The following is a 24381-nucleotide window of genomic DNA, read 5'->3' on the forward strand; positions in this document are numbered from 1 at the left end:
CCTAGGACCTCCCGTCTCTAGGCCTGGTTCTCAATCCACTGAGCTACCCAGCTGCCCCTTATTTGTGTATTTTAATTTTAGTACTTAAGAAGTTTAAATCTTATTTAAAATTTTTTTTCTTAAAATTAATTTTGGATATTTGTTTGTTTTTACACCATCTATATTTACCATTGTATCCTTTTCCTGGACCTTTCACAAAGAGCCATCCATCCCTTACAATGAAAGAATAATGTTCAACAAAATTAACCAGTATGCCAAAAAAGTTTGATTATATGTACAATATGACCTTGCATCTCTACAAAGAAGCAAAGGGAGAGAGATAGGGTGTCTTCTCATGTTTTTTCCTTTGGGCCAAGTTTTGCCATTTTAATTTCGCAACATTCAGTTTGTTGTTTTGGTTCTCTATATTTTTATAGTCCTGTATAGTGTTAACTTCAGTCTTTTTCTCTTTTGACCTTTCAATATTTATCAATCACGACTAGACTGGCACAAGCTACCCAGGAAAGAACAGACCTTTATGCAAAGCAAGGTCGGGGAAGCCAGTTTACATCCAAAGAAGAAAGAGATAAGTGGATTAAAAAGGAGCTAAAATCTTTAGATCAAGCCATTAATGATAAAAAACGACAGATTGCTGCTATACACAAGGACCTGGAAGATACTGAAGCTAATAAAGAAAAAAATTTGGAACAATACAATGTAAGAAGTTGTAATTTTTATTCTATTTTTGATGGAGTTATAGTTAACAAATTTAAAATGTAAAATGTTTATCTTTATTTTGAAGTTTTATTTTTAAATAGATAAACCTAAATAGTAGAGTCCTCTGAAATAAACAGAATGTGTAATTGCCATATAGTGGAAAATGAGAAAAAAAATGATCTCAATCTATAGTTTGGGTAATCTTTAATCCTTATTTCATAATATTTCTATATTTCCATGGGAAATGTTCTCTTTTATAACTCTTAAGAATGGAATCATACAAAATAAAATCTAGATTCATAAAAGCCTGGAGGAAAAAATCTCAAGAAATTATAAAGTGATAAAATATACAAAAAATATTTATAGCAGCTGTTTTTGTGGGAGCAAAGAATTAGAAATTTAAGAGGAGGGCCTTCAATTGGGGAGTAGCTGGACAAGCAATGATATATGAATATGATATATTATTGTGCTGTAAGAAATTAAGGGAGTGGTTTCAGGAAAACCATGGAAGATTTATGAGATGATTTAAAGTGAAGTAAATAGAACCAGAAGAGCAATCTATATAGTAACAGCAATATTATAAACAATTATGAAAGACTTAGAAACTCTGATCAGTATAGTAATCTACTACAAATCCAAAGAATGCATGATGTAAAAATGTTATCCCCTTCAGGTAAAGAACTGATGGATTCAGTGCAGATAGAAGCATGGTTTTTTCCTTTATTTTCCTTGCCTTTTTTTTCCCCACTTGGCTAGCATGCAGATGTTTTATATGACTTCGTATGTGTTATTACACATTGTTTTTCTTGCCTTCTTGATGGGTAGGGGGAGGATGGAGAAAGGTAGAGAATTTGGAGCTGAAAATAAAAATAAAAAAATTTTTTAAATCCTCATATATATTTTAAGGAAGTAATGTGAATTGAATTTTTTTAATGAATTTAATTTTATTTAGATAGTATTGCTATCCATGGCTTAGTTTATTTCATGTTTGTGGTTTTTTTTAGAAGTAATGTTATAATAAATTGCTTAATTAAAAAGACTAGTGACATTGTTTCTGAAGGTAGTTTCTCAGTTAAAAAACATTAAAATATAGCTTTTATTTAAAGTAATGTTATGATTTTCATTTTCTTTAGAAATTGGATCAGGATCTTAACGAAGTCAAGGCTCGAGTAGAAGAACTGGATAGAAAATACTATGAAGTGAAAAATAAGAAAGATGAGTTACAGAGTGAAAGAAAGTTAGTAATATGTTTTAATTTTCATGTATAAATTTATTTTCAATTTTCTTTTGTTTTAAAACATTGTAACACCTATGAACATTAATCCATTTTTCATATGTAATTTCATTATTTTATTTATTTATTCCCTTACTTTCTGTCTTATTATTGATTCTAAGGGAGAAGAGTGGTAAGGGTTAGGCAGTTGGACTTAAATGACTTGCTCAGGGTCACACAGCTAGGAAGTCTCTTGAGGCCAGATTTGTGCTTAAGTCCTCTTAATTCCTTTGGCACTCTTCTACTGTACTATTTAGGTGCCTCCGTTATTTTGTTATAAGAAGTTTCTACTTAATGTCTTCATTTGCTTAATTAAAGGAAGTCTTAATTTTTATTTACAGTTATTTATGGAGAGAGGAAAATGCAGAACAGCAAGCGCTTGCTGCCAAACGAGAAGATCTTGAAAAGAAGCAGCAACTTCTTAGAGCAGCAACAGGAAAGGTAGGCAGTGTTCTTTTCATTAAACAGAACTGAAGACTGCTATTGCAAACTATTTCATTGAAACTGTTATGCCTCAAGGAGAATTTATCAGTCATACTACTAATGGATCATTGGTGCTAGGTAGTAAATAGTGCATTTGGCAAATCACTTAGTGATAGGTATCTTATTATTGTCAGTAATATAACTATGTTATCTGTAGGAACTATTGCTATTATTAAGGTTTATTTATGCTTTAATATTTTAGATAGTATCATAAAAATCTATGTAACAGCATTCTTTTTGGCAGAAATGCTGCTGAAGATAATTTTTTAAACTTCCAAATGTTTTTCTTTTTTTAAACAGGCCATTTTAAATGGCATAGACAGCATCAACAAAGTTTTGGATCATTTTCGTCGAAAAGGAATAAATCAGCATGTTCAAAATGGTTATCATGGTATTGTGATGAATAACTTTGAGTGTGAACCAGCTTTCTACACATGTGTTGAAGTCACTGCTGGAAACAGGTGAAATAGAGACTTTGCCATTCAGGGTTCAGAATGAGATTAAGAACAAAAAAATATACAAATGACAATTTTTTTGTTGAAATAATAACATTTAAAGTTAATCTTTGCCATTAGCTTTTTATTCAATTTTCTAATGAAAAATGCAAGAAGTAATTTCTAATTCCAAAAGCCAGAGTTCTCACCTCATTTTGCCTTGCTCTTACATATTTCCTCTTGAGCATGTGCTAATGTAGTTTTGTTTGTCATTTATATTTTATGATATCTTGTGGTATGAAGGGACTCTGTTTTCAAAGACCATGGCAGTATATAAGTTCTACTGACATTGAGAATGGGCCCAGCTGTGACAATATAATTTTAAAAAAAGTATTATTGAGATTAATTATTAGATTAAGTATAATACTATCTAAATATCAAATAAAGATTTTCAGAACTAGAAAAACTAATAAAATTCTTATGAACAATTAAAAATTGAAAATCTTAAAGACAATAGTTGGGATAAAGGTGAGGGGTTGGAGGAATGAGACTGAGGACTGCCATATCTCAAACTAACCTATAAAGTAGTAATCATCAAAATTCTTTGGTATTGCTTTAAAATTAAAAAAAATTTATCAGTGAAACAATAGCTAAATAAGACCCAGAATTAACCAAACATAAATGTATTAGATCATATTCATTATATAGCATTGGATAAACCCATGGATTCAGATTGGTGAGGAAAAGACTTAATATTCAACCAAAGGTTCTGGGAAAACCGGAGGAGAGTCAGAAATTAGTCATACATCAATATCTCATACTATATATCTAAATAAATTCCATATCGATATTTGACTTAGATGTAAATGGTCATATAAATATATATGAGAAGATCAAAGAAGGAGCTATTCACAACTCTAGATAAGGGAAGTTTTAACTGAATAAAGGATAGAGAATCCTCAATGTTGTTTTAACTTTCAGGACTATTTTTTAAACCTTTACCTTCTGACTTAGAATCAGTACTGTGGTATTGGCTCTAAGGCAGAAGATCAGTAAGGGCTAGGCAGTGGGGTGAAGTGACTTGCCCAGGGTCACAGCTCAGATTTGAACCTAGGACCTCCCATCTCTAAGGCCTGATTTTCAATCCACTGAGCCACCTAACTGCTCCTCAGGACTATTCTTATTGATTTTTAGAACATTTTTCATATGCTGGCTTATTGAAAACTGCTTGATCATATCCTTTGACCTCTTGTTTTTTGGGAAATAGTCCTTGCTCTTATGTTTATGTCAATTCCCTGTTTATCATGGTTTATCAGAGAAATTTTCCCAGCCAACTATTTGTCTTCTAACAGCTCTGATTTTATTTGTGCAAAAACTTTTCACTTTTACATAAAATTTTTTATTTCCTATAATTTTCTGTTTCTTACTTGGTCAAAAACTTTGACCCTGGCCATAGTTGAAATTTTAAAGTATTTTAGTCAGTTTTCTTAAAGTAACTGGGCTATTTGTATAGGAGGAAAAAAGAAATTAGATTTTTGAGATGGAATATGGAATCATAGAAAAAAAGTATTGGATTTGAAATCAGGAGACCAGAGTTTGAGCTGTAGTGCTATCATTTAACTACCATATAATCCCAGACAAATCACTTTACCACCCTGTGCCTCAGTTTAATTATCTGTAAAGTAGAGATAATAAAATTTGATCAGGATTGGCTGAAGGCAGAGTTCTTTGTAAAACTTGGAAAGTAGTATATATAAATGTGTTATGACGTTTTGATTAGAAATTTATGTATCACTTGAAATTTAAGCCCCCCAAACATAAATGTATTATTTACATTTAGGCTGTTTTATCATATTGTGGATTCAGATGAAGTGAGTACCAAGATTTTAATGGAGTTTAATAAAATGAACCTTCCAGGAGAAGTGACCTTTCTGCCTCTCAACAAGTTGGATGTCAGAGATACAGCCTATCCAGAAACCAATGTGAGTGTTTTGGGATATGTGTGTGTGAGTAAGGGACAGAGAGGGAGAGTGTGTATATATGTGTGTGTATTTGTGTACACAAGGCAGGAAATGTGTATATGGGTATGTATTTGCTTTTAAATAATTCTCAATAAATTTTTAGGCATTCTAGCCTATAAATGAAGAAAATATTTTTTATTTACCATTACCTGAAAGAAATAATCTTTTAAAAATGTATAATCTTATCACCACCTGTGTATATTTTTAAAAGCTACTTTTCTAGTGTTTCCTCTATACTTTATAAAAGGATATTGGGCTCCAATATATTACTTATTGTATATTTTACTTACTAGTGTTTTGGCAGTTGTTATTGTGTATTCTTACAATATAAAACTTTTGCAAAATGATTTGGAGTAGTAGAAATTTTGGAAATTGTCATTATCCCATATCTTTCCTTTTTCTCCTATTTCTACCAGTCAAATGCTTTTGACTTTTTAGAAAATTTATTAATATTTTAAAAACAATTTTGGTGGGTAGAAATAAAATATTCTACCTGGGGGGGATAAATAAGGTTGACATTTTTAAGAGCTTGTTTTATTCTAAAATTTGAAGCCTGCTCATAAATTATAAATTTATTTTAAGGTTAGGTGTTTATTACTTCAGCATAAGATTAATGATTAATTTAGCATTATTTATTTTTAGGCTATATGAGAGTAACTCATTTTTTCGTCATATAAATCAGAAATCTTTTAAAATTTTTACAGTGTTAAATCATCACTTCTTGGAATAGTACAATGGAAAGAGGGCCGGATTTATTTATTTATTTTAAAGAATCTCTTACCTTCAGTGGTAGACTCAATATTATGTATTGGTTCTGAGGCAGAAGAGCAGTAAGAGCTAGGCAATGGGAATTAAGTGACTTAGCCAAGATCACAAAGCTAGAAGTGCCTGATTCCAGATTTGATCCAAGGACCTCTTGTCTCTGAGCCTGGATCTCAATCTACTGAGCCACCTAGCTGTACCTAGAGAACTAGATTTAAATTATTCCTCCCTTCTATCTCCTTCACTTCCTTTGCTACAAGTGGAGCTGAAAAATCCCCCAACACAAAGCTATGTGGAATTGGGCACATTGCAGACTCTTAACCTCATAATTTCAGCTGGTCTCTCACTGCAGCAAAGCACTCTTCTTTTTAATTTAAATAATTCTTTTTTTCAATTAGGCATTTTATTTTCTCTCCTCACCTTTCCCTTTCCTTAAGAAGGGAAAAAAGAAAAACCAAACCATCATAACAAAAATAGTCAAGCAAAACGATTCCCACATTGACTCTCCAAAAATATATGTCTTGTTCTGCATCTTGAGTCTTATCACCTTTCTATCAGAAGATAAGTAGTATTCTTTGCCCTGGGTCCTCTGGACTTTTGGTTGGTCATTGCATAGATCAGAGTTTTTAGCATTCTTAAACCTTTCAAAATTGTTCATTTTTACAGTGTTGTTATTGTATGAATTATTTCCTTGGTCCTGCTTACTTCACTGAGTCAGTTCTTATAGTACTTAACAAGATTCTCTTAAATTGTCCCTTTTATCATCTTATACAGTCCATTCTACTTATTTGTATGCCATAATTTCTTCCCCATATAGTGAATATACTTCCTTAGTTTTTAGCTCTTTGCTTTCACAAAAATAGCTGCTTTAGATATTTTGTACATACAGGAGATTTTTCTTAGATTTCTTTGAAGTATTAACTTAGTAGTGGTATCAATTAGTCAATAAACACATTATTTATGCACAATTAATGCATACAATGGGCCAGGCACTGTGCCATGAATCAGCAGTTAGGTATGCATAGATTAGTAACTTTGGGGGTTTAATTCCAAATTGCTTTCCAGAATGGCTAAACCACTTCATATCTATCAGCAGTGCATTAATCACCTGTTCCCCTTCTCTTAGAGCCAGCTACATTATCCTACACACAGCATTTCAGGTCCTTATTGTCTGTCTTTGTTCTGTCTGTCCCTCATTCTTGGAATGATCTCTCATATTGTTTGGTCTATATCTTTATTCGTTTCCTTCAAAACTCAACTGAAATCTCACCTTCTAAAGCTGCTTTTTCTGCTTCTAATGTCTTCCCATTAACCTTACATTACTTTATGCATTGTATTTCTCTTGTATATACATATTGGATATTGCCTTCTCCATTAAAATGTTAGTGTCTTGAGAGCAAATCATTTGCCTTTCTTAGTATTCATAATTTAGCACCATGTCTGCCACAAACTAAGTGTTTAATTAATGAATATCTCTCAGAGGATCTTGGCTTATACTTTATTTCTATTACTTGGGCAAGTAACCACTCTAGTACTCAGGTTCCTCATCTTTAAAATGAAGTGGTTTAACTAGATGGCTTTTTTTTTTTAAGGTCCCTTCTAAGTCTTAAGTTTTTGATATTATTATTTCATGATATTGCAAAAATATCTAAAAGACTGCTATTTGTATTTCTGCCAACATCCATTAGTTAACTGATGTGATGAATGTTATACATACATCTTCCTGTGTGGTAACATGACTACTTCTTTTCAGGATGCTATTCCAATGATCAGTAAACTAAGATACAATCCAAGATTTGACAAAGCCTTCAAACATGTGTTTGGAAAGACTTTGATTTGTCGGAGCATGGAAGTTTCTACCCAGTTGGCCCGTGCCTTTACTATGGACTGCATTACCTTGGAAGGTTTGTAGTAAATATTATATTGGTAATACTTCTTAATTTTTCAGAATTATAGCTAATTAACTTTTTGGCATATGAAATAACATTTTATTAAGGTTCATTTATTAAAGTTAGAGCTATGAATTTCAAGAGCATTTAAAAACTTATATCCTTTAAAAATACTGTTATGCTTTCTTTTTTAATAAGAAAACATATTTTTACATTTTTTACTGATATCTTTTGGTTTTTACTTCTCCTAAATTTCCCCATGGATCCACACACTTTTCTATATATCTAGTTTAGTTGACAGTGGCGCCATAGTACAGTGGGAAGATCATTGAAAAACATGGTCATGTCCTTCCAACTGTCACTTTTCACAAGTCATTTTACCTTTCCAGGCCTCTTTTTTCTCATCTATAAATTAAGGGATTGGTCTAGAAAGCATAATTAAATGCTTTTAAAGATTAAAGTCTCTCATTTTGGCCCCAGATTTGTACAGTTGTGAATGTCATTTTAAAATCTAATTCAGTTATTTACTAAAAAGGAATTGACTTTAGGAAACATTATACAAATATGTATGCTATACAAAATCACTATTTTTCTATTTTCTTCTTAATAGGGGATCAAGTCAGCCATCGAGGTGCTTTAACTGGAGGATATTATGATACCAGAAAGTCTCGCCTTGAATTGCAGAAAGATGTTAGAAAGGCTGAAGAAGAACTAGGTGAACTTGAAGCCAAGCTCAATGAAAATCTTCGTAGAAATATTGAAAATATCCTTTTAGAGAATTTAATATATTGGAGTTTCTATTTTTGTTTTATTAAATTGCATAGTTTTTCTCAACCAGTAGAAAATTAGTATTTTACTCTCATTTATTTAAATATGCACACTTTCAACATTATTAGATTATTTAGCATCTGCCTTTTAAGCAGGATTAAAAAAAGAAAACTACTTTCATTCTGTTTTTGTGGTTAGCTACCAGCATTTATTGATAATAATTACCTTCCTCCTTGTTCTTTCCTTAAAAAAATATTTGAAGACATTTTTTTATTTATTTCAATTCCAAGTTCTTTCACCCTATTATTCAATGAGACGGCATAAGGAAGAAAAAATCTATTATGAATATATAAGTTGTGTTCCTCTCTCCATCTCCCTCAAAAAAAAAAAAGAAAATATATGCTTTAGGCTACACTGAGTCCATCAGCTCTCTATCTGAAGTAGATAGCATACTTCATGAATCTTCTGGAATTATGGTCATTTTGTTGAGAGCCATCAAGTCTCCAGAGTTGATTATTTTTCATTGCTGGTACTGTGTAGATTATTCTACTATCTGCCTCATCTTGCATCAGTTAGTACATGTTTTCTTAGGTTTTTCTGATATCATCCCCTTCATTTCTTACTAGCTCTTATTTTTTAACAGAAGTAAATTCTACTTTTCAGAGGAGATATGGGGCTGGGAGAATGAGTGAAAATATAAAATTTTAAAGAGATACTTTTTTTTTCAATAAGAAAATACTGTTAGTGCCAAATAAAGTTCACCATTAATATTTGTAGTTGACACTGTGTATTTTGGATTAGCTATACACTATATAGGCAATGAGACATATATAATATGATCTCTATGAATAATACCTTAAGATACTGTTTTTAATTTTTGACTGCTTTGACATTGCTATATTCTTATTGGAACAGAGAGTGATAGTAGTTGTGAAGGACTCCTCTTATATCTTATGTATTATCCTAATTTAAGACCTATCTTAATTTAACTATGTTCAGGGTGGATGGCAAAGCTATCTCCTCTGAACAATTGTAGGAACATGCCTTTTAACTTGCTTTTGGGATTCAGATAATCACTTCTGAACTGTTTGTCATGGCTATAAGGAATTCCAGTTGTCTAACTTGCAACCCATACAGTTGCATTTCTCATTTCTGGTAAAATGAAGTAGAGGAGATTTGAAGTACGGTCTCTTTAAGTAAATACTGTATGTATTAAAATATTTCCCTTTGCTAATGATCATTACTAAAACTAAAATTGTAATCTTTTCATTATCAAGTTCTAATAGGGTTTGGTTTACTTTAGCTGTACTAAGTAAAAAAGTACCTAACAGTACATAATTGTTTCAAATTTTTAAATATGCCAGTTCCTTTAAAAATTTATTTTTCTGTTTGAAATGTTCTCATTTCAGGATTTTTTTTAAAACCATAAATATAGTAATTATTTTTAAAACATAAGCAGAATTATAATAGCATATGATTTTATTTTGAGTGGCAGATAATATGGGCACTGATTTTTAGTCATGTGGAGTTACATTTAGCTTATTTGAAAATTGGAATATTTGGCCTTTGATATTTTGACATCTCTTCAATTACACAACAAAGATTACTGATAGTAGTTCAATGAAAATACCCATAAATTCTTTCAATATCTTGAAATGTAATTTGTCTTGGTTAGGTGATTTAACTCATTTATAGCAACCAATCCACAAGCATTTTTTAAGCATCTATGTGGCAGGCACTGTGCTAGGTGCTGCTGGGCATACAAAAATAAAAGAGAAACAATCCTTGCCCTCAAAAAACCTATAATCTAACCAGGGATACAACATGCATACATATGTAGGTACTAAAGGTGATTGGGGGGAGGACTTTGGGGTGAGGAAGTACTATTAGGGCCATGGTACAAGTGGTATGCCCCCTGAACTTCTAAGGAAATTAGGAATTCTGAGATAGGACTTAAGAGAAAATGTGTTCCAGGGATAGACATCCACTAAAAGGGATTAGAGACAGGAGATGGAATGTCATATTTTTCTTGAAATCTGCTCTCTACTTTCCTTTGAACCATTTTTATTTTTGGTGTTTTCAGTCTGAAATTTATTCTCCGTGATAGCAGATGACATAAATAGACTAGGAATTACATTGTTCTACTTTCTGTTATTGGATAATTTTGTATCATCACCTCCAAGCAATGAGTCTCTCTTCATCTTGCCCTATACCTAGACCAAAATCCAAGAGATTCAAGCTGGCTTATGATTAATGACACCACTGTTTAGAGCTTCATCAGTTTTTCCAGGTTATCTTAAATTAGTAAATTATGACTAAAAGATTTGAATAACAGATTTGAAAAGTAGAAAGTAAAATGTTATTATTGCACTATCGGCATAATGTTGGGCTGTGATATAGATTCTACGACTAATGTTTCAGGTCTGGTTACAGCCACAGAGGGGATTTCAGAAGGAATTAGTGAGTGTTGTGAGAATGAATCATTCTGACTTGAGTAAATTTTTGTATGAGTAAACGGGAGTTGTATGTCAGGATGATCTATTACAATATGAATAGTAACCCCTTTTGATATGAATCAAGCACAAGCAATGATTTGAATTGGAATCTGTTCTTAATTGACCTTATACTTTTGTTGAATTGGGTTCTGATTAAAAGGGAAATATACCTTAAAAAGTTGAATGTGTTTTGGTTCTATTAATCCCTATGGTACAGGGATTGAGATTGTCAATTATATTGTGCTCAGGTTAAATTTGACAAAATTTAGAAAGCAGAATGAGAAAACAAAGTGTTAAGAGAATAAAAATATTTGATACATACATCAATCTGATTTTCTTATTAGAAGAAGGTACAAATAGCTTTCTTGAGATTTTTTTTCATACTATTATTGCTGAAATAATAGACTGTGCTTTTAGATTATAATAGCATAAGGATGATTTAAATAAAGGTTTAGTTTTTCAGCATTTCTGCTTTTTCCCAGTTAATTCTGCCATTTTCCATAAATCTCTACCCTTTATAATTTATAACTATAAAGAAATTAAATCGAGTAAAATCAATACACTAGCAATGTCTAATAATGTCTGTTCATAAAGCAGTAAGCATTATAGTGGATGTTTTTAGTAATTGTATCCAGTATTTAATTCAGCATGGTTAAGTTCCAAAGAGTTTTATAAGATTGTTCTTAGATATGTGATACTTAAGGGCTAAAAAGTATATGGAGGGGGATGATAGGGGATGGAAAAATAATCTTGTATTTAAAACTGCACAGAATTTTCCTTAGCCCATTGTATGGATTAATAATGAAATTGATCAGCTGATGAATCAAATGCAACAAATTGAAACCCAGCAGAGGAAATTCAAGGCTTCCCGAGATAGTATTTTATCTGAGATGAAGATGCTAAAAGAGAAGAGACAGCAGTCTGAAAAAACTTTTATGCCAAAGGTACATAGGACCTCTTAAGTTCCTCTCTTTTGATCATTACTGGAGATTTTTAAAAATAACCTTAGAATTTATATTATCTTAATTTTAATATTGGCATTCTAGAATTTGACATTTTAAGTACCTTTTCTGTAATATTTTTTCCTCTCACTTTGATGTAAGTACATGTAGGCTAAAACTTAAGCAGTAACTTACATTTATAACTTCATTTGTCATATAGCAACGTAGCTTACAAAGTTTAGAGGCAAGTTTACATGCCATGGAATCTACAAGAGAATCGCTGAAAGCAGAACTGGGAACAGATTTACTCTCACAGCTCAGCTTGGAAGATCAGAGACGAGTAGATGATTTGAATGATGAAATTCGGCTGCTCCAGCAAGTAAGTATGCTTTGCTAAATAATCCTCTTAGAAAATCACTTTTTTGATAATTCTTTTAACATACATATTGCTTATGATGTACCAGGCACCATGCTGAGTACTTTACCAATATTATCTCATTTGATCCTTACAACAAAGCTTATTATCCCTATTTTACAGACGAGGAAACTGAGGCAGAGGTTAGATGACTTGCCCAAGGTCACATAGCTATTAAGTGTCTGAGGCTGTATTTGAACTTAGATCTCATGACTACAAGCCTAGGATTCTTTTCTACTATGCCATCTAGCTGCCTCATATATGTAAAAGAATGCTTAAGGGCTTAAATAGTTATTTTTTTCAGTGAGTATAAATGTCATACTGAGATGTTTAAATTCTATCTGGAAAATATATCAATATCAAGAAATAATATAATTTTAAAGGTTGCTTTACATGTGTGCTCCTATAGCTTGATTCTAGATGTTTTATGATTGGCACAAGAAATCTTAGGGGTATTTTTACAGAGGTGCATTTTTACTGTGGTTACTCTCAAACACACACAGATGACAATGTACATTCATAGCCTCATTGTTTTAAGTGTATTTTGATGGCATTTGGTATTGAAGGCAAAGGTGATAATTAAGGTGAGGAAAAAAGGTGGGAGAAAGATAAGATTTATATCTTTTGAGTTTGAACCCATAACATGGAAAGCAGTAGCCACTAATAGAACAACTTGTGTAGAAGAGGAATGTTATAGGAAGTGGAGTCATTTACATCTCACAAAATTGTGTCAGTGTTAGAAAAACATCACTTTATTGTAGTAAAATTTGTCTTTTTGTATCCATGACTCACTTTTCTTTTTTCCTTAATTCTAGGAAAACAGGCAGCTCTTAAATGAAAGAATTAAATTGGAAGGCATAATAACTCGAGTGGAGACCTATCTCAATGAGAATCTGAGAAAACGCTTAGACCAAGTAGAACAGGTAAGGTTGCTTTGTCTTCATGGATTCTTTTTTTTTTTTAACCCTTGTACTTCGGTGTATTGTCTCATAGGTGGAAGAGTGGTAAGGGTGGGCAATGGGGGTCAAGTGTCTTGCCTAGGGTCACACAGCTGGGAAGTGGCTGAGGCCGGGTTTGAACCTAGGACCTCCTGTCTCTAGGCCTGACTCTCACTCCACTGAGCTACCCAGCTGCCACCTTCATGGATTCTTTTGATAACTATCTTTTCCTGCACGTGGCAGTTGTATTCTCTAAGTAGTGGAAGGTTGATTGTGGACCTAATTTTTTTCCTCAAGGATATTCCCAGTAGTTATGCTGATGATTTAAAAAATTGTGCATTTAGATATTTTTCAGTGTTTGACATGCAGTTTTGGAGAATTTTGGCGGTCTCAAGTGTATTTTGAGCACCCTCTTCTCTATTCAATGATGCATAGCATCCTGGATTTAAAGACAAAATGAAAAATAGTTCTTGTCCTTAAGGTGATTATATTTACTGCTAGAATGTGTTCATACCCCCTACCCCATAATTAGATTTTTATAATATCATTTATTGATGGCTTTTTGTATTTGCGTATGTCTCTCCCTTCTTTTTCCAACCCAGAAAGCATTCCTTATAACAAAAAATAAAAAAGAAAGGGAAGAAAAATCAATTCAGCAAAACAACTAACATCAAATGAGACTAACATTTGCAGTGTTCCTTACCCTTCAGTCTTCCACATCTACCAAGAAAGAAGAGTTGCATTCTCTTGAAGGCTGATTGGTTTTAAAAGTCATCTAATGAGAATTACACTTTGTCACTTTATGAGTTTTAAATACTTGACAACATTTGTTTTGCAGGAACTTAATGAACTAAGAGAGACTGAAGGTGGTACCGTTCTTACTGCTACAACATCAGAACTTGAAGCCATCAACAAACGTGTAAAAGATACTATGGCACGATCAGATGGTTGGTTTCTTATTTATTTAAAACTGTTTAATGTATTTTCTTACTTTTATAAGGAAGATCATAACATTTTAGTTATAGGATTTTTCACTATTAAGTGAGGTAATAACAGAAAAGCATGTACTAATTATTTCTGTGTATTCACTGTCATAATTCATTTGTGGTAATTAAAACTTATTGTAAGCAATAGATCCTAGCTAGTTGAAAAGTTTGTCATCAATACTTTAATGAAAATAAATTGCTTAATTTACCTAAAAGTTACAATGACTAAAGAAAAAAGTTTGTCATATCTCAAAATTTTGGAGTGTAAATCAGTGACCAATTTTTTAAAATTTATGTAAAAAAATCAGGAAATACCAAGGTCATTCTAATACTGTGTGTTATGATATATTACTTAATTTGTTCTTTTAAGTGGTTTTTTTTTTCACAATTCTCATAATTTGTTTTCAGTATATACCAAATAAACCTCATTACATTTTGCCATATTGCTGCCAAAATAACTTTAATCCAGGAGTATGATGATTTTTAAATGTATATTAAATTCTAACTTTTTTCCTATTTTTATTTAGATCTGGATAATTCTATTGACAAAACAGAAGTTGCAATTAAAGATCTTCAGAAGAGTATGGAGCGTTGGAAAACTATGGAAAAAGAGCACATGGATGCTATTAACCATGATACAAAAGAGCTTGAAAAGATGACAAATCGGCAAGGTATGCTTCTGAAGAAAAAAGAAGAGTGTATGAAGAAAATTCGAGAGCTTGGGTCACTTCCCCAGGAGGCATTTGAAAAATACCAAACTTTAAGCCTCAAACAGGTTAGTTTTCAGTTGGAGACCTACTAGTGGGTTTTATTTTATATGTAAAAATTTTAGTTAGAATTGATCTAAAATTTTACTGTTGTTTTTTTCCCCCCTCTCATAGCTGTTTCGAAAACTTGAACAATGCAACACAGAACTAAAGAAATACAGTCACGTTAATAAAAAAGCTTTAGATCAATTTGTAAATTTTTCTGAGCAGAAAGAGAAATTAATTAAAAGACAGGAAGAACTGGATAGAGGCTATAAATCAATCATGGAGTTGATGAATGTCCTTGAACTCCGGAAATATGAGGCTATTCAATTAACTTTCAAACAGGTATGGTTTAATTATGTTGGCCCTCATTGTCAAGAAACTTCAACTGTGCGTTTTGTTTGAGTTGTTAATGCTTTCTTTCCTAAGCTACAGAGCGAATCTAATAAAGATATGAAAAAAGTTTCCTTACCCGAATAAAGCTTTATGAAGCCTTTTGAAAAAACAATACTTCTCATATCCTTGAATCATCATTTTGTTTCTATATTTGTAGGAAACATTACTTTCAGTTTGTCATCATTAATATTCAACTCTTCCTAATCTGTCATGATGCATTGCAAGGGATGATTCACCTAATAACAGAATAGCTTTTAATTATGTCTCTTGGTTTCAAGCAACAGTTGTTATTTCCACCTTAACAAGACATATACAAGAGAATTTAAATGACTGTGGGTTTTTTTTTTGGTTGTTTATTTTTATTCTTTATTTGTTTGTTTATTTGAATCAAGGTATCAAAGAACTTCAGTGAAGTATTTCAGAAACTGGTACCTGGTGGCAAAGCTACCTTGGTGATGAAGAAAGGTGATGTGGAAGGTAGTCAATCTCAAGATGAAGGAGAAGGGAGTACTGAAAGTGAGAGAGGTTCTGGCTCACAAAGCAGTGTCCCATCAGTTGACCAATTCACTGGAGTAGGAATAAGGGTAAAATGATTTTTTAATTTTAATTTTCTCAAATGTGTTATCGAAAAATTTAAATTAGTCTGTGGATGTAAATATTTTAAAACTTTGTGAGGGACTTCATGGCAAGTAGTTTTGGTTCAACAGCTGTAGGATAAAGACTCATTATTTAATATTTTCATAGGTATCATTTACAGGAAAGCAAGGTGAAATGCGGGAAATGCAACAGCTCTCAGGTGGACAGAAATCTTTGGTGGCTCTTGCACTAATTTTTGCAATTCAGAAGTGTGACCCAGCTCCTTTTTACTTGTTTGATGAGATTGACCAGGCTTTGGATGCTCAACACAGAAAGGCTGTTTCAGGTAAGTTTTTTAATTTGTGCTTTTTTTTTTTTTTCATGTCTAGCAGAACCTGATGAATTAAATCTCTGCTCTACAGAATTACAGTTATTTGTCTTTTACAGTAATTTCTTGGTTTTAGGTAGATGAGTGCTATAAGCTAGAAATAGATCTTGTCTCCAGAGATTTGGTCTGATGTTCTAATCTAGATAATAAATCTGCCTTAATTTTTACATGAAAGCCTTTTATGTTAAAAGTCTGTTTTGTATTTCTCTGAACACAAAAAACCATGTAATAAAAGGAATAAAACATTTTTTAATGACATATAATGTCATTTGACTTTATAACAGAGGGTCTACATAAATATCTTTTAGAGTTTAAGAATTATTAGCTCTTACAGTAGTAAAATGTTATCAAATAATATTTGAGAAAAAGTTCATTTTGTCTTAGGTGTGCATGTTTGTTAAAAGTGAGAGATGGCATTGGAATTAATTTCATATTAAAATAAAAATGTGTTTCTTCCTGTTAAAAAATGTATTTTACCATTCCATAATTATAAGGTTGGTTCTCAGAAAATTCTTCTTACGAAGTAGTTATCAATCATCTTTGTTGGACCAACAAATAGTAATATACATTCTTAGTAGTATATTAGAGATGTGAATATTGTTCTTTTAGTTTTCCATTTGTAATGAGATATTTGCTATAAATTAACATTTAATTTTGCAGATATGATTATGGAACTTGCTGTACATGCTCAGTTTATTACAACTACATTCAGGCCTGAACTACTTGAGTCAGCTGACAAATTCTATGGTGTAAAGTTCAGAAATAAGGTAATGCTTCCCCTCCATGAAATTTTAGTTTTTATTCCCCGAGAGAATTTGTCTTGGTTTTTGTGTTTTTTTTCCGCTGTTTTAAGAAAAAAAAAATTGAACATAGTTAATGCTCAGATGATGATGTCGTTTGAGATGTTAGTAAACTTTTTCTTTGAGGAATCCCCATAGAGTAGAAGTTTGTCAGCTTCTGAGGTACCCATCCATATTACTGTCATTTATTTATTGATTACCTGATGAGTGCTAGATATTGTTCTTAGACTTATTGGAGTTAGGAAAACATTCCATAATTTCACCTTTTTTAAAAAATGCAGTTTATTCTTTGTACTATTTTTTCCTTTCTGACTTCCTCTGTGTTCTGAAAAAACAATTAAATTCAATGGACATTTATTATGCATCTATTACTTAATAGGCATTGAAGATACAAAAGCCAAAAATGGCATACATCTCTACCCTAAAGAAACTTAAAATCTACTTTTAATACCAGTCACAAACATGCACATGATTTACTTTATATATGTGCCTTGTCTTCAAACATATTTATGTGTGTATTTGTATATGTATATATATATATTTACATATATGTTTATATGTATAACTAAAGGGCAGCCAAGAGACATAGTGGATAGAACTGGGTTTGAATTCATGAAGACTCATCTTCCTTAGTTCAAATCTGGCCTTATACACTAATTAGTTGAATGACTCTCAGCAAGTCACTTAACTTGCCTCAGTTTCCTCATCTATAAAATGAGTTGGAGAAGGAAATGGCAAATTATTCCAGTATCCTTGCGAAGAAGACCTCAAATGGGGTCGCAAAGAGTTAGACATGACTGAAAATGACTAAAACAACAGCAGTATATAAAGTATACACTAATATGTTAATTGATACTGTTAATATATATTTTATATGTGAAATACTAAACATACAATATTATTTTGTTATTAAAATACACACACTCAGAAGGAACTGGACCAGATGACTACCCTTAGAATTCTTGATCCTATAATGAGTAATTAATTTGAGGTATTTACAACTATATAAGAGATAAATCAAAAGGTCAAGCAAAAACACCTGCACACTTTTTTAATTCAAAATTTTCTTATCACTCTGAAGGGCAAAAGACATTGTAAATAAATTGTTAATGTCAGTTTCACTAAAAATTTCCACAGCAGTTTATCAGTATTTATAAAATCTTAATGCACATTGATTTATACAAGACATTATAATTGCTTAGTCTTATATGATCTACTTTGGGGGATTGTGCTTAAATATACTTTGTTCCATCAGGTTAGTCACATCGATGTGATCACAGCAGAGATGGCCAAAGACTTTGTGGAAGATGATACCACTCATGGTTAATTGGAAAATATTGGCAGCTTGTTTGGAAGATGTGTATAGTGTGAAACCTCGACTGAGGAACTGTAAATTTCAAACTAAATATTTGGTCATTGTTAAAATAGTTTTTGAGCTTATATTTTAACTAAGAAGGCCCAAGGATTCTTAGTTTTGGATGACCTTGTGTATTCATTTTGTTTCTGTTGCTGTATTCTTTTTATAAAATCTGTTTATGTACCTTTATACTTGTAGTTAAGAACTCTTCCTCTCCAATCTTTTTGTAAAGTGTCCCTTTGCTGTTTTAAATCTTTTTGAGACATGCTCGATAGCCTTCTGTGATTATAAGTTTATCAATTGTACTGCTTAAAATATATAGCTTCAATTAAATGATTGATTTTATGGCTGTAACTTAATAGAGGGGTGTGCGTCTTCATTTACAGTTGAAGAAGTTTATTTGAATTTTTTTTTAAAGTAGCATCTTTTACCTTTATTCCAGTGTAGGATAAATATTTAAAATGAATTTGATTTCATTGAAAGCAATATTTCTGAAATGGAAAAGTTAAGTATTCTCTTCATTTAACCTAGCAAATTTTCAGTATGGTAGGATTTATTTCACTTATATTTATAGTTTAGGAGAACTTTTCTTTAAACAAATCTTACAGCTTAATAAATAACAGTGAATATAAGAAATTGGCCTATAATCCTGCCTTCCTATCTATATCTGCAAATTTATTAGGAATTGTTCCTTCAATTATTCAACCTTTCCTTTCTTTAGGCTGAAAACATAGCTGGTGGACCAATAAGTGATATTACTAAAAAGGATACTAGTGAATCAAGAGAACAAGTTTTATATTCCCTGGTCTCTTGTCAAAATTATCTCTATGAACTTGGGCAAAAAAACAACTCTCATGTCCCACTAAACTAATTTTCTTCTGATTGTACGAGGATGATAAAACTTGAGGGTTGCTATGTGGATAAAGTGAGATTCTTTTTTAAATAAATAATTTTTAAAAATAATTACTTTTTGTCACTTGACAGTCACCAATTAGCACAAATCTTTTCGTATACAAAGTACAGAAAAAAGGGATTGTATTTGATGTTGTGAATCTTACAAATAGCTTCCTTTTTAAAAATAAACATATATTGCACAACATAAATTTAAACTCTGAAAAAACCTTCTATCTTAGAATTGATAATAAGATACTAAATATCCCTTCCCAGGCAAAAGAGTGGTTAAGAGCTAGGCATTTGGGGTTATGTCTTGCCCAGACTCAGACAGCTAAAAAGTATCTGAGATCACTTTGAACCCAGGACCCCCTGTTCTGTGGGCCTGGTTCTATCCACTGAACCACCTACCTACCCCTGTGGGTTTTAATTTTTTACATGAAAAAAACATTTTATTCTTAGTTTTTAGACAAATTCTTTCCCTTCCCTCCCAACCCCCCTCGCTGAGATAGCAAGCAATCTGATACAGACTTCCAGGGGGTATTTTAAAAAATGTTTCAACAACTCACTTTTTTGTATCTTTCTTTTTATCTCTCATTCCCCTCTCTCCATTGCTCCCAGTCTCTTAAAAAAAAATACTCTTGTGATGAATGAGCCTAGTTAAGCAAAAGAAATCCACACGTTAGGCACATCTGAAATTGTGTAACTCCTTCTGCATCCCTTATTTCTGCTAGGAATTTTGGGTATCATTCTGTGCTCTGTAGTTATGTAGTTGACCAAGGTTCTTAAATCTTCCAAATTTGTTTTTTTTCTTTACAGTGTTGGAATCCCCATATAAATTAGTTTGCAGTTCTACTCATTTTACTCTGCTTCAGTTAATAGAAGTCTTCCTAGTTTTTCCTAAATTCTTCCCATTTTAATTACTGTACAGTAATAGTTACATTTTCTTATTGATGTGTTCACCTTTTTAGTTCTTTGCTAAAGACAATCATACTTTTAATATTTTTGCACATGTAGATCCTTTCCTTTTGTCTTTGATCTCTTTGTAAACATTTTAAAGTACAAGACAAATGCAATATGATATTGAAGATAAAATGTAAAATTTAGACTCTTCCCTCTGACATCAGTATTATAATAAGCTTTTATTTAGTTGACAGATATTTGAATGAAGACTGTTAGAGGGAAGTTTCATTGAGATGTCAAAATTCCCATCCTAGTTGATATGAATATTGCAGTGACGTATTGTAAAAGGAAAAAAGGGGTTTTTGGTTGGATATTAATATTTAAAGGTGTGGTCACTAAGAATTGAATAAATATCAGTTCTAAAATGATTTTAGTAATTTATTTAAAAATATAAGAGAGAGTGGAAATAGAGAGATGAGAAGAGGGTAGAGTAAGAGATATAGTTTAAAGAACTAGACTATGTACTCAGTCTCTGGCATTACTCTGGCAGGGCTCCAGAGGTCCCAGCTGGAGAGCCTAAAAGTTAATTAAAAAGGGGTTTAGCCACAAGGGCTTCTCCCAATCAAGGGAGTCTCCAGGAGGCTAGTACCTCTAGGGAGGATAAGGTAGTCAGTCTTCTTCGCTCACCACATGTAGTTCCAAGGTTAAGATTTAAGAACAGTCTCACCAAGTTCAAGGTCCTAGCCAGAGCTTCTCCAGGTCCAGTTCCAGGCCGAAGAGCAAGTCCAAGGGCCCAGCCAGAGCTCCTTCAGGTCCAGTCCCAGGCCAAAGAGAGCTGAACTGACAGAACTCCCTGAGTGGAAGTTGTCACTCTCTTTTTGTTTTTTTTGTTTTAAACCCTTGTACTTCGGTGTTTTGTCTCATAGGTGGAAGAGTGGTAAGGGTGGGCAATGGGGGTCAAGTGACCTGCCCAGGGTCACACAGCTGGGAAGTGGCTGAGGCCGGGTTTGAACCTAGGACCTCCTGTCTCTAGGTCTGGCTCTCACTCCACTGAGCTACCCAGCTGCCCCCTGTCACTCTCTTTTAAAGGAGCTTCTTTTGCATCACTTCCTGTGCCTTCCTCTTAGTTTACATGTCCAATCACAACAGATGTTTTTCTTAAGACTGCCCTGGAGGCAGTCAGTCTATTTTGATTCGTCACTAATTCTAGCACACGTGGGTCACAGATCTCCCAACTTTGATTTAAGTGGGGGTTTTCTCACTTTTGGTGATTAAGGATGGGCAGGGCAGATTTAATTTCATTATTACAATATGGAATGACTAGTGTACATATGTTTATATGCTAGAGCTTTTCTATAAGCCTTTTTAATGTAAAATATGGTACATTCTGGTCCTCTTCATTTCAAGGTGATTTTTTTCCTTAAACTGCCAATCCCACAACATTTAGAATTAAAAAATACATAGTTAAATTTATATTCTACTTGGCTCCATAAATCTGTTCAATTTGAGTGAATTATGCACGTGGTTAAAATTTGGCTCGGAAAGGACAGTGTACCTCAAAAGAAAGGTTAATAGGAAATAAATACTTGAGCAAAATAGGGAAGATGATAAGAGAATCTAGCTGCTTTTGGTGAATCTGCTTCCTGGCCTAGAAGAACCATATCTTAGGGCATTAAAGAACAAGAAAGGCAACTTGATGTAGTAGATAAAGCACTAAATTTCCAAGTCAGATATATCTGACTTAGATTTCACCTCTGAGACTTAATTAGCTTTCTGACCAAAAGCTAATTGCTGTCTTTGTGAGCCTTAAACAATTAGACTAAGTTTTGCAACAGTCATAATTTTTCAGTGCAAGGAATACCAAAATGCAAATCTTTGTCATATTGACTAAAAGAACTAGTGAAATGTGATTGCTGAGCTCTTGACATTGATCTTTGAAAGATGAGGAAGAATTGGAAAAATACTGTAGGTTAAGAAAAGGTCAAATGTTTTTATTTTCAACAAAAGAAAATGGAAAGAATAACTGCTTTAATTCTAAAACATTACAAAAAGGATAACTGCATTCTTTGAGAACTTGTCCTGCCAGACTATTCCTATTCCTTTTTTTTTTTGACAGTTACTAGGCTAGAAGATTAGAAGAATGTTATAGGTAAAACTTATATTTTATTAAAGCATTTGAAAAAAATCTTGTCATTCTTGTGAACAAGGTTGAGTACAGTAACAGTAAAGTAGTTTTGAGACACAAAGATTAATCATTAAATATTGAGTGTCATTATTAGAGATTTATGATGAAGTAGTTTCAAGGATCTATCCTTGATCTTTTGCCATCTTAACATTTTTGTCAATGATTTGGATGAAGATATGTTTACCAAATTTCAGGATCAAATAAATCTAGATGATAGGGATCCAAAAAGATATCGAGACACTGAAACTTTGGTTCACTCTTGGATTTTCTAGATAAACCATCATCTCATCAACAAAAGCAATAATTTTGTTTTCTCTCTTTGCCTTCAATTTTTTTGGTCTTATACTAAATAGCTAGCAGAATTTCTAGCACTCTATTAAGTAGTATATAATGAACATAATCACCTTAAACAGTGATAATGTATATCCTTGTTTTACCCGTGATCTTACTGGAAAGGTCTCCAGCCCTTTCTCCATTTCATAAAATATTGACTCTTGGTCTAGGTCAGTGGTTCCCAAACTTTTTTGGCCTACCGTCCCCTTTGCAGAAAAAATATTACTTAGTGCCCCTGGAAATTAATTTTTTTTTAAAAATTTCAATAGCAATTAATAGGAAAGATAAATGTACCTGTGGCCATCACCCCCCTGGATCAGCACCCATTAGGGGCGGTGGCGCCCACTTTGGGAATCACTTGTCTAGGTAGATACTACATACCATATTTATTAAAGGTACTTTTGTTACTATGTATCTTGGTGTTTTAAATAAAGATAGGTATTGTTTTTTTTGTCAAAAACCTTTTCAGCTACTGATTGTTGTGTTTAAAATTTTTTTCTGTTAATAATTGAGTATTTTGTTTATACTTTTTCTTATGTTTAACCAATACTGTATTCTTAGTAGTATAAATCCAGCATCATTTATCAGTGCTATGTGTTTTTTGCTTTTAAATTGCTTAATCTCTTTGATCCTCAGTTAACTCAGCTGTGTCATGAAAAAGTTGATCTTTAAGGTTCCTATTAGCTTTAAACTTGTGATCTTATGCTCTTAAGAGGGCCCTTAGTAAGATTCATTAAGTTTATAAAAAGGACATTAATTTGAAAAAAAAAGGTCAAATTTGAGAAATGTGTTTTTGTCAGTTTCTCTAGTTCTGTTTTCAAATTTGGCACTATTCCATTATCTGTATTAGATTTTGTAATAATAGATAGCTTTTATATATAGTATTATAAAGTTTTGCAAAGCATTTTACAAATATCTCATTTTATCTTTACAAGTACCCTGGTAAGCAGGTACTGTTATTTACCCCCATTTTATGGATAAGGAAATTGAGGTACACTGTTTAATGACTTGCCCAGGATCACACAGCTGGGAAGTATCTGAGACCAAATTTGAATTAGACTTAACTTTCTCTAAACTTACCAAGATTTTAAAGTCAGTTATTTAGATTCTGGACATTTTTAAAGTTAGAAAGAGACTTGGAGATGATATAGTCTGAGAACTATATTCATTTAAGGATGAGGAATAAAGCTTCGAGAAGAATCACTTACTCAATGTCCTGCAGCTAATTATTTGCAGAGTCATTATTAGAGTCCTGGTCTCATAAGTTAAAGTCTAGTGTTCTTTCCACCAAACCAATTGCCCCTAATTTCTCAATTTAAGCAACTATGGGATATTGAGAACCTTAACCATAGCATCTTATTCCTAGGTCTCTGGTTGGGAAAACAAAACCAAACATTCTAGGTGCATGTTGGCCCTCTTGTTATCTTTTCCCATGTCCCCTTGCCAATCCCTACCTGCATTTATTTTGGGTGCTCTCTTGTCAGTTGGTCTTCCTTAAAATGGCCTAGGAGAATTTGATGACTCCTGGCTGCCAGTCATCTTCAAAGATGATTGATGCCAATGTTGTTCCATAAATCTACTACCATATGGCACCCAGTCTGCCCTTCCTAGTGACAGAGAGTCTCTTGGGTGTAAGACTCCTTGTGACAGCCAGCAACTGCATAGGAATATCAGGGCAGAGAAGAGATCAGGTTTGCAAAGA

General features: G+C 32.6%; 1 protein-coding gene across 1 annotated transcript in view; it reads left to right on the forward strand.

Moving 5' to 3' along the window:
- The window catches only part of SMC3 (structural maintenance of chromosomes 3), a 42041-nt gene extending 23315 nt beyond the window's left edge, over window positions 1-18726 (forward strand). The window contains exons 13-29 of the mRNA XM_044665566.1: window positions 483-696; window positions 1830-1933; window positions 2311-2410; window positions 2753-2913; window positions 4727-4868; window positions 7423-7573; window positions 8169-8321; window positions 11614-11765; window positions 11983-12141; window positions 12993-13100; window positions 13954-14062; window positions 14629-14876; window positions 14983-15195; window positions 15639-15830; window positions 15991-16168; window positions 16871-16977; window positions 18266-18726. Coding sequence (XP_044521501.1) covers window positions 483-696; window positions 1830-1933; window positions 2311-2410; window positions 2753-2913; window positions 4727-4868; window positions 7423-7573; window positions 8169-8321; window positions 11614-11765; window positions 11983-12141; window positions 12993-13100; window positions 13954-14062; window positions 14629-14876; window positions 14983-15195; window positions 15639-15830; window positions 15991-16168; window positions 16871-16977; window positions 18266-18337 — 2563 coding nt within the window. The 3' untranslated portion in view covers window positions 18338-18726. The remainder of the gene's footprint in view (window positions 1-482; window positions 697-1829; window positions 1934-2310; window positions 2411-2752; window positions 2914-4726; window positions 4869-7422; window positions 7574-8168; window positions 8322-11613; window positions 11766-11982; window positions 12142-12992; window positions 13101-13953; window positions 14063-14628; window positions 14877-14982; window positions 15196-15638; window positions 15831-15990; window positions 16169-16870; window positions 16978-18265) is intronic.
- The last annotated feature ends 5655 nt before the right edge of the window (window positions 18727-24381 follow it).

Source organism: Gracilinanus agilis, chromosome 2 (assembly GCF_016433145.1).
Source record: "Gracilinanus agilis isolate LMUSP501 chromosome 2, AgileGrace, whole genome shotgun sequence".
NCBI classification, from domain to species: Eukaryota; Metazoa; Chordata; class Mammalia; order Didelphimorphia; family Didelphidae; genus Gracilinanus; species Gracilinanus agilis.